The sequence below is a fragment of the Morus notabilis genome, unplaced genomic scaffold (genome assembly GCF_000414095.1).
Source record: "Morus notabilis unplaced genomic scaffold, ASM41409v2 Scaffold1692, whole genome shotgun sequence".
Lineage (NCBI taxonomy): Eukaryota > Viridiplantae > Streptophyta > Magnoliopsida > Rosales > Moraceae > Morus > Morus notabilis.
In genome coordinates, this window is record NW_010361506.1 from 30,458 (window position 1) to 48,639 (window position 18,182).

At 36.4% G+C, this 18,182-nt stretch overlaps 1 protein-coding gene and 1 pseudogene across 1 annotated transcript; both read left to right on the plus strand.

Moving 5' to 3' along the window:
* The first annotated feature begins 1,437 nt into the window (after positions 1-1,437).
* On the plus strand, positions 1,438-6,605 carry LOC21385087. The gene is made up of 5 exons (XM_024166661.1): positions 1,438-1,683; positions 3,868-3,981; positions 4,210-4,340; positions 5,567-5,671; positions 5,976-6,605. The coding sequence occupies exons 1-5, from the start codon at positions 1,438-1,440 to the stop codon at positions 6,406-6,408; spliced, it is 1,029 nt and encodes a 342-aa protein (XP_024022429.1). The 3' UTR covers positions 6,409-6,605.
* Positions 6,606-9,794: 3,189 nt separating this feature from the next.
* LOC21385088 lies at positions 9,795-13,962 on the plus strand (annotated as a pseudogene).
* The last annotated feature ends 4,220 nt before the right edge of the window (positions 13,963-18,182 follow it).

Here is an 18,182-nt window from a genome sequence, read left to right on the forward strand (position 1 = left end):
CATCCTTGAGGTCGGCGCAATCGTTGGTGTGGTGTCCGACATCGCCGTGGAACCTACAGAATTTTTTTTGGTTCCTTCGGCTAGGGTCTGACTTCATTGGTTCCGGTCGGTGTAGCAAGTTCCCGCGGCCGACCTGATTGAAGACCTCCTCGACTCCTACCGTTAGCTCGTGGTAGGAATCGTATTTTTTGAACAGTCGAGGCTTACAGGTATCCTCTTGCCTCGGCTTCTTGGCTTCTGGGGCGCTCGTCGTCGCGGCGGGCTGCTTGTCCCCGTTTCCTCCACCTCGACGCTTCTTCCCATCCTGTTTCGCAGGCGTCGACCCTTGTTCGGTTCCTTTATTCTTGTTGGTCATGTGCTCGGGGTCGTTTGCGTCCGCCTCTTCAGCGTTGATGTACCCCTGTGCTCGCGCTAAAAACTCCCTGTAGCTGGACGGAGGTTTCCGGTTCAGCTCTCTTTTGAATGGGGTAATTTTCTTCATGCTAAATAAGGCCCCCATCAAGGCCTCTCTATCTGTTATGTCCATCGTGGCGGTGACAGCTTCCCCATACCTTGCGAGCCATTCCCTGAGTGACTCGTTCGGCTTCTTGGATATCGTCGTCAGATTCTGCTTTGGGGGGACGTACTTTTTGACTCCTATGGAACTCCTATGAATTGGAGGGAAAATGCTTCCTTCAACTCGTCCCAACTTGAGATGGAGTTTGGCCTCAGCGTCCGGAACCACCTTCGGGCGGAATCCGTCAAATGGTTTTGAAAGGCTCGACACATGATCTCCTCGGCGTAACCGTGCAAGAGCATGTGCCCCCTGTACATCTCCAAATGGTCGTCGGGATCTCCTCGCCCATCATACGGTGGGAATGATGGCGACTTGTATTTATTAGGGAGAGGGAGCGCCATTATTTCTTAAGTAAATGGATGGTCATATGTGCGGCTGGGCGTGATATCAACGTTTACCACCTCAGCCACACGGCCTATATTCTTTTTTAGGCCCGCTACGTCCCCGGTCAGTTTTTGCTCCAGGATGGCCATTCGTTCCATGATGGCGCGTGCTTCCTCTGTCGAAATGGCCGAGCCGGCTACTCTCGACGCTTCTGCCCCCTCTGAGCGTTAGGTCCGCCTCGGGCTTGGCCGCCTACCCGTACTGATCCTGAGTCTCCTGGCAGGTTTCCACCTGGAGTCTGGGATAACACCTCAGGGTTTCCTAGACCTCTCGGTACCCGGTCCTCGGGAGCTCGGAGTCCGGCAAGTCCCAAACGGCTGCCGGGGGATTGGGAAGGCCGAGGCCTAGGAAGGCCCCGGTGATTCTTCCTATCTCCGGTTCCTTCTTGGATATGTGGGTGGTCACCGTAGTTCGGATCTCCAGCCACAGTAGGTTCCTGCGGCATCGGGACGTCTTCTAATGGCGGCATGGAGTTCCTTCCATCTAAGCACTCCACCATGGTCATAAGCCCACGCACCAGCTCGGTTAGAGTGGTTAGTTGGGCATGCATCTGCATCAGGTCCGGCCGTGGTGCGTCTGGAGGTGGGACTTCGTTTCTGACTGGGCGTAGATCTTCTTCCATCCCGATATTCCCTGGACAGATGGAGATTTATAATTATGTAGTTGGGGGTCGAACGTTTTCAGATCCCCAGCGGAGTCGCCAATTGTTGACGGTCAAATTTCGCCAACAAAAAACCGGCCGGGTTACCTCTTAATTTTCCTTTGGATTACCGGCCGTGGGTGTATTAAACGTGTATGGATTTGTTGAACATGTGTGTTTGTGTGTTAACTAAATCATACATGGACAAATGACACAAGGAATTTTTATAGTGATTCACTCTATAAAACGAGAGCTACATCCACTGTGACTTTGTATTTATGTTTAGAAGGTAATAATTTACAGCCATTGCTCTTCTTCAATCTCTTTTTCTTTTTAATTTCTCAACCCCTGCCTCATTGGGGGTCTTCCTCCTTTTATACTGGGCTTCCTTCGCTCAGGGGGTTTCCTTCCTAGGTGGGAGCACTCAAGTGCCCTTCCTCGGTAGGCCCAGACGTAGCCCACTAATCAGCACTGTTCACTTAGCCAATTAGTCTCCTATTACGGCTCTGTGCTTTTCCGTAATACTTTTATGTCCCCTATGTGGGGCGGTTTGAGAGCTTGCAATTAATGCCTGCAGACGTCCTCCACTGTTGCACGTAACCCGTCACGTCCTCTAAAGAACGTTCCCCTCGTCGTCAGCACTGCTTAGTCCAATCGCCCTCTTCGGTGGCCTTTTCTGCAGTCGAGAGACCTCCATGCCTCAATCTTGACGGCGCGATCAGTCGACGCCATAAAGGATCGTCGCCCTAATTTGGACTTCGTCCTTTGGGCCTTCGCAGCGGAATAGGAGGGGTCCGTAGACGTCGAGGGCTTTTCGCTCGGTGGGGAATAGTCAAGGCCACATGTCGCATTATCGTTCATCCATGTGTCCGTCACATTTTCCCACACAACACATCATATCAGAGTTTAAATTTTAAATCACAACCGTTCAAACTAACACTCCGTTTGGTAAGAGAGAAAGAAGAGAGGATGGAAAGAAAACACATAAAAGAAAGAAAATGTGAAAGAAAAGAATGAAGTTGATTTTTCTTTATAGTGTTTAGTATAATGAGATAAAAGAAAACATATAATAGCCTAAATTACTATTTTATCAATTGTTTAATATTAATTTAGATTTTAAAATATGGACATAAAAGTAAATTTAGCCATCAATGAGTGAATTTGAGTTTTCCTCCCAATATAAGAGAGATAAAAAATGATGGGCTCCACTATAATTTTTTTTCATCTTATTTTCTTTTCTCTCATCTCTTCATTCTTACCAAACAACCAACTCGATCATTTTTCATCTAATAATTCTTCTACTCACTTCCTTCCTTTCACTTTTTCATCATATCAAACATAGTGTAAATATTGACTTTCAAGAACAAATTTTTACTTTTTACAAATAAATAAAGATTGAAATTAGAATTATGAACTCTGAAACCCTGAAACTAAATGCAATTTAGGTCTCGTTTATTTCACCGATTTGAGTTTTCAGTTTTAAGTTTTTACAGTAAAAAGCTTTCAGAAAATGTTACATCTAACTTTTTCTGCTACAATGAAAAGTTTTCAGAAAATGTCACATCTCAGCTCGAATTAAAAACTCAAATTCGCGAAGTGAATGGGGCCTTGAGATTTCTGAAACATTGAAAATTTGCGTTTAGCTTTTGTTATTAGTTTTTTTTCTTTTTTTTGAAAGTCAATTGGTTGAAGATCTGCAAGTTGTATGTGGACAAAATTTGGGTTTGATCTTTGTTTTCTTAAAGTCTATTCGTGAATTTTTGAATTTGCTTTTTTTTTTCGCTAGTAAGTTTGAATATGTGATTGAATATGGGGTTGAAATATTCCCTTTTTTTAATTTGTGTTCGCTGATTTCGGAGATTGGATAAAAGAGCAAATGACATCGGTTGACCTCATAATCTCATTACTGGATCACGTGATTTGCACGTGGTCAATTCCGTACAAAAATTTAACAGCGTTTTTTATTAGACTAAAATTGTAACGAATTTCAAAAAAAAAAATAAATAAATAAGAATTAATCTGCTAATCGCGAAAAATCAAGGAGTCAATGCAAAAAAAAAGTCAAAAAAAACTTTTTTATACCATCCACATTCATTTCTCCTCAGTAATTTTTCATTTTCTCTCTTCCCTCAGAAGAGGGTCTCCCCCCTCTCTCTCTCCTCTCCTCTCTTCTCTCTCTTTCCAGTCGATTTCTATTTCATAAAAAAAAAAAAAGAATCAGAATTATTCTCAAGCATCTATTGTTTCTCTCTTTCCATATAATTTGGTGTATTGATTTCAGTGATAGATTATTATTAGAAAGAACTTTTCTTCAAATCTTCTCTGCCGTCAAGAATGGACGTCGTTGAACAAATACCCACCGCTCTTAACCGCTCTTCACCATTTGTCTATCGAAGATCAGGTATTTCTTCCCTCTTTCAGATCGATCGAAAATCATTTTCTTTATTCTCTTTCAAATTGCGTTTTGGTTCATTTATCTGTTGTTAGGCGATTACCATATCAGAATTTCGTGGAATTTCAGATTTTTTTAATGTCGGTTATGCAATTTTAGGGTGTTTTTTGTTAATTGGAATTTGGGTTTTCCTTTTTTGGGTTGGAAATTTTAAATTTTTTTTTTGGTTTGTATTAGGGTGAAAAGGAGAGTAATTTAGAGAAGGAACAAAGAAGCTTTGGGAATCATGGTGGGATCTGTGTTATATGTTTGGATAAAATAGCGCTTCAGGAAATAGCTCTTGTAAAAGGTTGCGAGCACGCCTACTGGTTTGTCTGACAATTCTATTTATCTTTTTTTTTTTTTAAATTATTACTTTCTGGTTTAGTTTCTTTGTTATTATGTGCTTAAATTTTTGCACTTTAAAAGCTTCTCTTTTTGTTTTGGTTTCTGCTGAAGCTCCTATCTTGTTATTACTTGATGATGATTATGTTTGTCTCATTAATAATGTTGTTCTTCTTTGGTTCGTATATTTGGTTGTTGTCCTATATTTTTGTTTCTTTTGTTTTCAGAATTGTTGTTATGAGGCCTTGCCTTGTTTAAATTTCTGATTATCACATTTTTGGAATTTACGAAACAGGCATGTCAAAATGGATTTCTAGTAGCAAGTCTTTAACTTTTGGCCCGTCTGGTTCATAGGTTTGAAGAGAAAGCACTGTAGCAAAAAGATGAAACAAACGGGGGCTTTGAACTTACTATTCTCATATTTGGGCTCTCACATACAGGCATTATCATTAAACATTAGTTCACTCGTTTGTAAGAGAGTTTTGCTTCCCTGTTCTTGATGTTGGCTATCCTAGGATTGGTCATGCTTAGTTGAGTGCAAGGATGATGACTTTGACAAGAGAAAGTAATATCAGTGTGTGAGCAGTCAAGCTTATTCTCGTCTCTTTTTCAAGTGTCTTTCGTTGCGCAGTTTTTGACCTTGTCACTGCCCTCCTTTCTCCCTCTTTCTCTCTGCCCCCTTCCTTGCCTCTCGTGCACTCACAAAATCGAGCTATGCGTTGCGCATCGAGAATGTGCAAGTGCATTGAAACTGTAAATCATTGATTCTACGTGTTTACATCACATCTTATGCAGAATGCGTTCTCTTTCCGCTTTTGTTTTGTTTTCTGTATTTAGCTATTAAATTGTCGTCGGTATTTCATTTCTGAAGCTTTCAAGCTGAAGAGAAAGACTTGGAGATTCTATTTCTTTCCCTCTAAATTGGAGGGATAAGCTATTACTTTTTAGGGGCAGCTTATGAAGTTCTGCTTTGATTTTATCTGATATGATTATGAAATCTGGTCCATGATCTTATCAATTCTTAAGTTAAGAGAATATCAGCAGTATCTTTAATTCTAAATTTCATTAAGCTTTTTATCTATGATTGGTATCAAGAATGATTAGGACTAAAGCATCATAGATTAGTTTTCCTTTTTTTTTTTTTTTTTAAATTAAACAAAGTGAAGCTGGTTTGATACTGATGACATTTTTCTACTCTTGTTTTCTGCAGTGTGACTTGCATTCTTCAATGGGCAACATATAGTAAGAATCCAACGTGCCCCCAGTGTAAGCATCGATTCGAATTCCTTAATGTTCATCGTTCACTTGATGGCAGGTATTAATCTCTCTTCAATTTCCTGTTTTATTTGTTAATGTGGATGTGATTGTTTAGATCAAAGTGATGGTCTTGTTTATGCGCATCATTGAAAAATATTTAAAAACTTGGCTTATTTATTTAGGATCCATTTGGACTTATTTTAACTGATCCTAGCGCAGGTCTGACATGTTGATGTTATATTGCCTCTTTGAATCACATACATCTTGAAGAATGTTGGCGTTGTTGTTGTTGTTGTTCGGTTGCTAATGTCACTTTGAATTACATTTTAATTTGGTTTACATTTGCTGGTGGATACTTGCAGCATTCATGATTACATGTTTGAGGAGAGTGTTTGTCTTCTCCTGAGAGCTTCATGGTTTAAACCATTGACTGTAGAGGAGCAGGCAAATGCCTACTCTGAGATTGAAGATTTTGATTTCTTCGAGGAAGAATACTTGGAAGATGATCTAGATGAAGTGTACTACCGTAGTTCTTCATCGAGTATTCGAATTGGTAACCGGAGATGGGGAGATAATGGATATGTTAGGGGCGGTCGTCAGGAAGCAAGGCCGAGGCCGGTTTACCAGTCTAATTTTCAAGACTCGGGTGCTGGTAGCTCTAGTCAGTCGGCTCAAAAGGAAGCCGCAAAAAGTAAAACAGGTCGGCGGGCAAAGAGGACACTTAAACGAGAAGCAGCTGACAGAGCAGCAGCTGCAAAACACGAGTCGCATTTGGCTAGGTTAGGAAGAAAATAGTTTCATTTCTTTTATGTACATAATAAGCTGGAACCCCAAATTGACTCCTTGTACAGTTGTCCCTTCTTTTTTTTTTTTTTCTTTAACTTCCTAAATGGGGAAAAAAATCTACTGCAGAATACACTTCTGCGAAATAATGATGGGATTTAAGCGAAACTCTATCAAATCGGTGGAACTAGTGATGCACTGTATCCATCGTTATTTATGTTTCAATTTATGGAGTTGCTTCGATCATTATTCATTTTAATTGAATCTCGTTCTCAATTTAACTTATTCTTTTTTTGGGAGAAAGAGAGAAATAAGTCGACATTTGAGATGAATTAAAATTAATAGGTTAATAGTTTATATAAGTTAATAAATAGGTTAAATTACGGTTTTCGTCCATAACTTGTGTGGTTATGAACCATAACTTGATAAGTTATTGTTCATAAATCACGATTTTCGTCCATAACTTGTCTGACTATGAACCTTAACTTGACAAGTTTGTCTATAACTTCTCTGGTTATGAATCATAACTTAATAAGTTATGGTCTATTAATTTCTATAACTAAAAGTTGGCCTATATACTTCCTTAAACTTTTCATATTAGCATATTTTTTACTATTTTTGTTCTTTTTTATACCGTGCATTGTTTTATTAATCTCTTAATTGAACTTGTATGAGGAGATAGATATTTATAACCAACGGTTAATTAATTAAGCTATCTTAATTAAAGGAGGGAGAAAAAAAAAAGAAGAAAAAACCAAAATTGGTAATTGATATTAACCTACGAATTGTATAACCTTAAATTTCTTTTTTTAAGAGAGGATACTTTTAAAGCGTGAAAAGATAATACAATCACCAATCTAAACACATTAGGGAGTGCAAAAACCACAGGACCTGTTCTTTTGGAGTGTAACTTGAGTGTAGTTTTTGAGTTGAATTTGAGTTATAACTTGAATAAAGTTGAGTAAAGTTGAATAAAGTTGGAACTTAAAAGAGCGTGAACTTGAATAAAATTGTAACTTGAGTTTAAACTTTTTCTGAGTTTTGTTGCAAAATAACAACCCCACAATATTGATAGTTTGGTTCTATCCGGATGGTGTACACTGGACTAAACAAATGAAGAATAGCTTAAGAGGTACACCAGAAACACATGGCTCTTTTAATATTCTCTACGATCAATGAAAAATCTAATGAACCGATACCGAGAAACCTAATGAACCCATACCGAGAAAACCATGACATTAAAACTACATAAAAATGGCAAAGAAGCAAGTACTGCAGCCAAAAGATATAAGCTTAGAGAGATCCATGGACGATTGTTGTGCAGTGTGCGTTGACACTTTGACATTGGTGTTGTACGGACCCTGAGAACATCGAGATGTCTCCTTAACTTGCGCCGCTCAAGTCCGCTTCATCTATGATAATTGTCGTTTTTGCATTTGAAAGACTGAGTCCAACAACATCTTCGTCTCAAAGGAGGGTTTTCAACTTATTAAACAAGTTTTTAATAAACAAGTTTTTGCTTCTTATGATCATTGTTTATAATCCGTATCATGTCTAATTAAAGTGGCATTGAAGACTCCCTGCTTATCAGTTTTAGGGATCAGACTATGTGAGGATAAAGAAGCCTGTAGTAGACTGAGACAATTAGAAAAAAAGATTATTTTGAAAGATTACAGCTTAATTCATATACGAAATTGTAGTGAACAGAAAATTTCTTAAAATAATTGTAACAACAAGCAACATTTGAAAATAAATGGCCATGTACTCTAATAAAGAAAAACAAAAATTAAAGCTTGCAATAAATGACAATTAGAGCATGCAATAAATGTCACCTACATTTTTTCCATGTGACTAAGGCTCCTTATAGGTTTTATGGTATTTTGTTAATTTTAATAAATGCGTTGTTTTTGCTAGGTTTATATGTCATAATAATGGAGATGATTTCTCCACATTCCGATTTTGTCTGTCTAAGATTGTAATCAACGGTGCGTGTCTTTGTATACAGCTAGATTTATAACTAGGTTGTGTCGCTTTTGTTCTTAGTATTTAGGGTTTAGTCTTGGTCCACTGGTCTTATTCATCGACTGTAGTGTTTCTTTTTAATAAGCTTTGGTCGTGCTTAATTTTGTTTGTGCCGAGCGGATCTTTTTTAGTTGAGTTGCAGTACTTATTTTTACCCATGTGCTTCATCTGTTTTCACTGGTGTATTCAGTTAATGTCTGGGGTCTAATTCCCTTATAATAGGTGGTCATTTGCAACTAATTTTAAGTATGTAATTTATTATATTTGATATCAAATTTTCTTTTCAAAAAAAAAAAAGAAAAGGAACATAATTAGAGGAAATAGCAAAATGGTGAAACAACTATAGAGACGGAAGAAGTGAATATACATTTTGAAAATTTGTTTATGTATTTAATTTTTTTTTTTTGTGAAATATGCTAATAATTTTAATCATGAAAATCAAGGCTCCAGTTATTTCACTGATTCGAATTTAGAATTTGAGTTTTGTTATAGTAAAAAACTCTCAGAAACAGTCACATCTAACTTTTTTGTTAGAGTAAAAAACTCTCACATAAAGTCACATCTCAACTCAAATTAAAAATCTTGAATTAGCGAACTAAACGGGCCCTTGCTATTAACTTTTATTCTCTTTTACTTAAAAAATGGAAACTATTCCCTTTCTAAATGTATTACGTTCCTCTAAGATGAAAATAACTTGTGATCGGATAAGTGACATCTACTTAATTTACACTTTAAAAAAAAAAAAAAAAAAAAACCAAGATAATTATACTCAGTGATATAATTTCATATTTTCAATAGAAATCTAACAAAATTCTTATAATATTGTAAAAATAGCAAAAATAATATAATAATTATCATGTAATATCATATTTTGTAATATAAGCATTATTTTAAAGATATCAAATTAAGGGCCCGTTTAGTTCGCTGATTCGAGTTTTTAATTCGAGTTGAGATATGACTTTATGTGAGAATTTTTTACTGTAGCAAAAAAGTTAGATGTGACTGTTTCTGAGAGCTTTTCATTGTAACAAAACTCAAATTCTAAACTCAAATAGGTGAAATGAATATAACCTAAGTTACTTTTATAATATATAAAAAATTTTGTTATATTTCAATTTTATTATTTAAATTTTAAGAAAATAAGGTTACTATCATCTTTTTTTTTTTATCTTTACATTTATATCATTCAAAATATAAATTCGTGCCCTTAAAATTATTTTTTACTGATTCAATAAAATGTATGTATCATTATTCTAAGTAATATTTTCGATTTTCTCCCTTAAATTCGGCCAGATTTACATTTTGGAACTCATGAGCCAGGCCCAAAGTAAAAGCCCTTGAAAACGAGGGAAACAGGAGAGCAACGACAAAGGAAAATGGGGGCGGAGATGAACTCGGCAGTGCAGACAAAGGCCGCCGCCACCGCCACCGCCGCCGCCACCGCCGCCACCGCCGCCGCTAACGCTGCCTCCGACGAGGAGAACACTGAAGCCTTACTCGAGGTACCTATCTCTCTCCTTCTCTCTCCTGATTCATCGTCTCTCTCTCTCTCTCTCAACGTTTTTTTTCTCATTCAGTTGATCAATAGCTTCGCTGAACCGAACGGATTTTCGTCTGTGTGTTTTTTTCTTTGGACAGGCTGCTAGATACGATGACATTGATGATATCATAACCCTAGAATCCAATGGTGTTTCTCTCGATTCCAAGGATTCTCTAGATCGAACTGGTTAGTGTTCTTTACTTCGATCGAACAAGCTTTTATATTTCTTAATCTCATTAATCATCAATTTTATTTCTGTTCTTTTTTCCCCTTGTTCTACAGCTCTGTTAATTGTTCTTGTGCTTTTGATTGACGAGGTGTTAGGAAAATTTAAGTACATGACTTTTTTATTTTTTATTTTTTTAACATTTTTCATAATTGTGACCTGCAATTCTCAAAAAGAAATCCAAACAAAATCCCCAAAATACACCCGTCCGTATTGTTTGAGTAAATTCTAGTTTTTTTCCGTTGGGACACTTTTAAAATGACAGCAGTTTCATTAATTATGAGTTCTTGTTTTATAAGCTTCTTGGCTTTGTTATTTTGGACGGACTAAGTGTTGCGTGATTTTATGCTCGCAAGTGCACATATCGTATAAGTAATAAAGTGTACTGAAGTACATATATTGTCTCACAGAGATTAAATCACCAAAAATATATGTTGGAATTATGTAATCCACAAATTAAGTAAAGAATGAGTTTGACAAAAATTCACCAAATTGACGTAATAAAATGGGTACAAAAATAAATGCGGTCAAAAGTGATTAAAAATAGCAGGATTGTAATTATGGGTTGTAAATTAATGATGAAAATGAACTATATCTACTAACTTCCCCTCAATTGCAAGTCTGACCGAAAATGTTACCGATATGTTACAGCATTTACTATCCCTGTTAACAGAAACTCTTTTACTGCATAAAATTCTTCCGAATTAATTATTACTAAGGTTCCTTAAACCATTTCCAGCATATTCTTATGTGAATCCAGCTTTCAGAATGTAGATCTAAGCTCAGGTTTCTTTAAGTTATGCAAGGTGAATAATATATTCTTATACCATTCACTAATCAACAACCAAGCAAGGTTATTGAACAAGCGTCATTCATGTTAGATCCGATTAAAACTAACCCTTCCAGTATTAATCTTAATCTTATATCCTAAAATTGATGGCCAATCAAGAATAGAAATAGGCATTAACACACATGAATGAACAGGAATAGTAATTTAATAGCATCTCAGAAACAAATTGTTATTCTTACAATCTTGGTTCCATTAGCAAACCTAGCTAAAACAAATTAGTTCATAATGAGATTTACAAGATCCAAAGTTCCAGAATAACCCATGGCTAAATTAATATCCAAATAACAAAAGAGAATTAAGCTAACATATAGAAGAAAGAATTTTTGGCTGGATCTTGGATCTCTCTCTTGTCCGGCCTTCCTTTAGCTCTCTGCCTTCTTTCTGGTGGCCTTATTGAGCTTCCTATAATCCATGCATATCCTCCAGCCCGTTACAGTTCTTGTGGGGATTAACTCATTCTTTTCATTCTCTACAACAGTAATCCCCCCTTTCTTAGGAACACATTGAACTGGACTCACCCATGCACTGTCTGACAATGGATAGATTATCCCCGCATCCAACCACTTGATTATCTCCTTCTTAACCACCTCTTTCATGATCGGATTCATCTTTCTTTGCTCCTCTATAGACCCTTTTTTATCATCTTCCAAGAGAATCTTGTGCATACAAAATGAGGGACTTATACCCTTTATGTCTGCTATAGTCCAAGCAATGGCCCCTTAGAGTTCTTTTAAAACCGTGAGCAGCTTCTCCTCTTGGTCCTTTGTCTATAAAGCAGAAATAATGACTGGAAGGGTGGAAGATGCTCCTAAGTAAGCATACCTCAAATGTGGTGGCAAAGGCTTAAGTTCTAGGACTGGTGGTTCTTTGCTGGATGGCGGAGATGGCTTGTGTCCTCGTTCAGCCAAGTCCAGAGACTCAAACTTCCTCGTGTAGCTCGGCATTGTTGAATTGGCTTCCAACCAATCTATTTGCTCAACATCTTCTTCCTCGTTTTCCTCAAAGTTGTCTTGCTCAAGCTTTTCTGCCACCAAAGAGTCAACAACTGAAATGGCTGAGCATTCCTCAATCTCATTTGGGAACTTCATTGCCTTAAACACATTGAATGTGACCTCGTTTGTAAGAGAGTTTTGCATCCCTGTTCTTGATGTTGGCTATTCTAGGATTGGTCATGCTTAGTTGAGTGCAAGGATGATGACTTTGACAAGAGAAAGTAATATCAGTGTGTGAGCAGTCAAGCTTATTCTCGTCTCTTTTTCAAGTGTCTTTCGTTGCGCAGTTTTCGACCTTGTCACTGCCCTCCTTTCTCCCTCTTTCTCTCTGCCCCCTTCCTGCCTCTCGTGCACTCACAAAATCGAGCTATGCATTGCGCATCGAGAATGTGCAAGTGCATTGAAACTGTAAATCATTGATTCTACGTGTTTACATCACATCTTATGCAGAGTGCATTCTCTTTCCGCTTTTGTTTTGTTTTCTGTATTTAGCTATTAAATTGTCTTCAGTATTTCATTCCTGAAGCTTTCAAGCTGAAGAGAAAGACTTGGAGATTCTATTTCTTTCCCACGAAATTGGAGGGATAAGCTATTACTTTTTAGGGGCAGCTTATGAAGTTCTGCTTTGATTTTATCTGATATGATTATGAAATCTGGTCCATGATCTTATCAATTCTTAAGTTAAGAGAATATCAGCAGTATCTTTAATTCTAAATTTCATTAAGCTTTTTATCTATGATTGGAGTTTAGATATCAAGAACGATTAGGACTAAAGCATCATAGATTAGTTTTCCCTTTTTTTTTTTTTTTTTCTAATTAAACAAAGTGAAGCTGGTTTGATACTGATAACATTTTTCTACTCGTGTTTTCTGCAGTGTGACTTGCATTCTTCAATGGGCAACATATAGTAAGAATCCAACGTGCCCCCAGTGTAAGCATCCATTCGAATTCCTTAATGTTCATCGTTCACTTGATGGCAGGTATTAATCTCTCTCTTCAATTTCTTGTTTCATTTGTTAATGTGGATGTGATTGTTTAGATCAAAGTGATGGTCTTGTTATGCACATCATTGAAAAATATTTAAAAACTTGGCTTATTTATTTAGGATCCATTTGGACTTATTTTAACTGATCCTAGCGCATGTCTGACATGTCGATGTTATATTGCTTCTTTGAATCACATACATCTTGAAGAATGTTGTCGTTGTTGTTGTTGTTCGGTTGCTAATGTCACTTTGAATTACATTTTAATTTGGTTTACATTTCTAGTGAAAAGGTGCTCTCTAATCTAGAGGTATAGCATTTTATCTTAAGTTTTTGCTGGTGAATACTTGCAGCATTCATGATTACATGTTTGAGGAGAGTGTTTGTCTTCTCCTGAGAGCTTCATGGTTTAAACCATTGACTGTAGAGGAGCAGGCAAATGCCTACTCCGAGATTGAAGATTACGATTTCTTCGCGGAAGAATACTTGGAAGATGATCTAGATGAAGTGTACTACCGGTTCTTCATCGAGTATTCGAATTGGTAACTGGAGATGAGGAGATAATGGATATGTTAGGGGCGGTCGTCAGGAAGCAAGGCCGAGGCCGGTTTTCCAGTCTAATTTTCAAGACTCGGGTGCTGGTAGCTCTAGTCAGTCGGCTCAAAAGGAAGCCACAAAAAGTAAAACAGGTCGGCGGGCAAAGAGGACACTTAAACGAGAAGCAGCTGACAGAGCAGCAGCTGCAAAACACGAGTCGCATTTGGCTAGGTTAGGAAGAAAATAGTTTCATTTCTTTTACGTACATAATAAGCTGGAACCCCAAATTGACTCCTTGTACAGTTGTCCCTTCATTATTTTTTTCTTTAACTTCCTGAATGGGGAAAAAAATCTACTGCTGAATACACTTCAGTGAAATAATGATGGGATTTAAGCGACTCTCTATCAAATCGGTGGAACTAGTGATGCACTGTATCCATCGTAATTTATGTTTCAATTTATGGAGTGGATTCGATCATTATTCATTTTAATTGAATCTCTTTCCCAGTAGGGAGTGCAAAAAACACAATATTGATAGTTTGGTTCTATCCGGATGGTGTACACTGGACTAAACAAATGAAGAATAGCTGAAGAAGTACACGTGAAACACATAGCTCTTTTAATAATTCTCTACGATCGATGGAAAATCTAATGAACCCATACCGAGAAACCTAATGAACCCATACCGAGAAAACCATGACATTAAAACTACATAAAAATGGCAAAGAAGCAAGTACTGCAGCCAAAAGATATAAGCTTAGAGAGATCCATGGACGATTGTTGTGCAGTGTGCGTTGAGATGTCTCCTCGACCTCCGCTTCATCTATGATAACTGTCGTTTTTGCATTTGAAAGACTGAGTCCAACAGCATCTTCGTCTCAAAGGAGGGTTTTTAACTTATTAAACAAGTTTTCATTAAACCCCTAAATTTAGCTTCTTATGATCATTGTTTATTATCCTCATCATGCCTAATTAAAGTGGCATTGAAGATTCCCTGTTTATCAGTTTTAGGGATAAGACTATGTAAGGATAAAGAAGCCTGCAGTAGACCGAGACAATTAGGAAAAAAAATTATTTTGAAAGATTACGGCTAAATTCATATACGAAATTGTAGTGAACAGAAAATTTCTTAAAATAATTGTAACAACAAGCAACATTTGAAAATAAATGGCCATGTACTCTAATAAAGAAAAACAAAAATTAGAGCTTGCAATAAATGACAATTAGAGTGTGCAATAAATGTCACCTACATTTTTTCCATGTGACTAAGGCTCCTTGTAGCTTTTATGGTATTTTGTTAATTTTAATAAATGCGTTGTTTTTGCTAGGTTTATATGTCATAATAATGGTGGTGATTTCCCCACATTCTGATTTTGTCTGTTTAAGATTGTAATCAACAGTGCGTGTCTTTGTATACGGCTAGATTTATATCGAGGTTGTGTCACATATGTTCTTAGTATTTAGGGTTTAGTCTCGGTAGGCTGGTCTATCGACTGTAGTAGTTCTTTTTAATAAGCTTTGGTCATACTTAATTTTGTTTGTGCCGAGCGGATCTTTCTTAGTTGAGTTGCAGTACTTATTTTTACCCATGTGCTTCATCTGTTTTCACTGGTGGATTCAGTTAATGTATGGGGTCCAATTCCCTTATAGTAGGTGGTCATTTACCCATGTGCTTCATCCGTTTTCACTGGTGATATCAAATTTTCTTTTCAAAAAAAAAAACAAAGAAAAGGAACACAATGAGAGGAAATAGCGAAACGGTGAAACAGCTATAGAGAAGGAAGAAGTGAATATACATTTTGAAAATTTGTTTATGTATTTAATTTTTTTTTTTTGTGAAATATGCTAATAATTTTAATCATGAAAATCAAGACACCATTTATTTCATCGATTCGAATTTAGAATTCAAATTTTGTTATAGTAAAAAGCTCTCATAAACACTCGCATTTAACTTTTTTGTTACAGTAAAAAGCTCTTACATGAAGTCACATCTCAACTTAAATTAAAAACTTGAATTAGTGAATTAAACAGGCCCTTGCTTTTAACTTTTATTCTCTTTTACTTAAAAAAATGGAAATTATTCCCCTTCTAAATGTATTACGTTCCTCTAACATAAAAATAATTGGTGACCGGATAAGTGATATTTACCTAATTTACATTTTTTTTTTAAAAAAAACCAAGATAATTATACTAAATGATAAAATTTCATATTTTCAATAGAAATCTAACAAAATTCTTATAATATTGTAAAAATAGCAAAAATAATATAATAATTATCATATGATATTATATTTTGTAATATAATCATTATTTTAAAGATATAAAATTAAGTTACTTTTATAATATATAAAAAATTTTGTTATATTTTAATTTTATTATTTAAATTCTAAGAAAATAAGGTTACTATCATCTTTATTTTTTTATCTTTACATTGATATCATTCAAAATATAAATTTGTGCCCTTAAAATTATTTTTTACTGATTCAATAAAATGTATGTATCATTATTTTAAGTAATATTTTCGATTTTCTCCCTTAAAATCGGCTAGATTTACATTTTGGAACTCATGAGCCAGGCCCAAAGTAAAAGCCCTTGAAAACGAGGGAAACAGGAGAGCAACGACAAAGGAAAATGGGGGCGGAGATGAACTCGGCAGAGCAGACAACGGCCGCCGCCGCCGCTAACGCCGCCTCCGACGAGGAGATCACTGAAGCCTTACTCGAGGTACCTATCTCTCTCCTGATTCATCCTCTCTCTCTCTCTCTCTCTCTTTCAACGTTTTTTTCTCATTCAGTTCATCAATAGCTTCGCTGAACGGAACGGATTTTCGTCTGTGTTTTTTTGTTTGGGCAGGCTGCTAGATACGATGACATTGATGATATCATAACCCTAGAATCCAATGGTGTTTCTCTCGATTCCAAGGGTTCTCTGGATCGAACTGGTTAGTGTTCTTTACTTCGATCGAACAAGCTTTTATATTTCTTAATCTCATTAATCATCAATTTTATTTCTGTTCTTTTTTCCCCTTGTTCTACAGCTCTGTTAATTGTTCTTGTGCTTTTGATTGACGAGGTGTTAGGAAAATTTAAGTACAAGACTTTTTTATTTTTTATTTTTTTTAACATTTTTCATAACTGTGACCTGCAATTCTCAAAAAGAAATTCAAACAAAATCCCCAAAATACACCCGTCCGTGTTGTTTGAGTAAATTCTAGTTTTTTTCCGTTGGGACACTTTTAAAATGACAGCAGTTTCATTAACTATGAGTTCTTGTTTTATAAGCTTCTTGGCTTTGTTATTTTGGACGGACTAAGTGTTGCGTGATTTTATGCTCGCAAGTGCACATATCGTATAAGTAATAAAGTGTACTGAAGTACAGATATTGTCACAGAGTTTAAATCACCAAAAATATATGTTGGAATTATGTAATCCACAAATCAAGTAAAGAATGAGTTTGACAAAAATTCACCAAATTGACGTAATAAAATGGGTACAAAAATAAATGCGGTCAAAAGTGATTAAAAATAGCAGGATTGTAATTATGGGTTGTAAATCAATGATGAAAATGAACTAGGTCTACTAACTTCCCCTCAATTGCAAGTCTGACCGAAAATGTTACCGAAATACTACAGCATTTACTATCCCTGTTAACAGAAACTCCTTTACTGCATAAAATTCTTCCGAATTAATTATGACTAAGGTTCCTTAAACCATTTCCAGCATATTCCTATGTAAATCCAGCTCTCAGAATGTAGATCTAAGCTCATCTTTCTTTAAGTTATGCAAGGTGAATAATATATTCTTATACCATCCACTAATCAACAACCAAGTAAGGTTATTGAATAAGCATCATTCATGTAAGATCCGATTAAAACTGACCCTTCCAGTATTAATCTTAATCTTATATCCTAAAATTGATGGCCAGTCAAGAATAGAAATAGGCATTAACATACATGAATGAACAGGAATAGTAATTTAATAGCATCTCATAAACAAATTGTCATTCTTACAACCTTGGTTCCATTAGCAAACCTAGCTAAAATAAATTAGTTCATAATGAGATTTACAAGATTCAAAGTTCCAGAATAACCCATGGCTAAATTAATATCCAAATAACAAAAGAGAACTAAGCTAACAGATAGAAGAAAGAATTTTCGGCTGGATCTTGGATCTCTCTCTTGTCCGGCCTTCCTTCCTTCAGCTCTCTGCCTTCTTTCTTCTCTCATGTCTCTGAACTCTGTTTTTCTGGAGGAGAGGTACTCTGTGTATTGTATATTTTTCTTTTCAAAACCGGTGCTCTCTTTTTCTATTTCCTCTCTATCTTTTTTTCTTTCCTTGGCGGCTGCTTTTCTCTCCAGAGAACACTTCCTTCTTAGGGCAACAATAAGGGCCGATGTGTCACTTGATGATGTGTGTAGTGGACCACAATGACACCTGCTCAACCAGCTCACACGGATTTTTTGTCTACTTTCTTCAAGTAGTGCGCTTATGCCATCCACATGCTAGCTATTCCCAGAATGCTGTAACATTTTGCCCAAGAATTTCCCAGAATGCTGTAACATTTTGCCCAAGAATTTCCTGCAAAGCGTACACACAAGTCTTAGTCGACTTTCTACCTCTTTTTAATTCAAAATCCT

Bases quoted from the DNA above. Each gene is read 5' to 3' on its own strand.
- LOC21385087 (XM_024166661.1), top strand. From the start codon at position 1,438: ATGGTCATAAGCCCACGCACCAGCTCGGTTAGAGTGGTTAGTTGGGCA. The intron at 3,982-4,209 runs GTATTTCTTCCC...GGTTTGTATTAG, and splicing joins ATTTGTCTATCGAAGATCAG to GGTGAAAAGGAGAGTAATTT. The intron at 4,341-5,566 runs GTTTGTCTGACA...TGTTTTCTGCAG, and splicing joins GGTTGCGAGCACGCCTACTG to TGTGACTTGCATTCTTCAAT.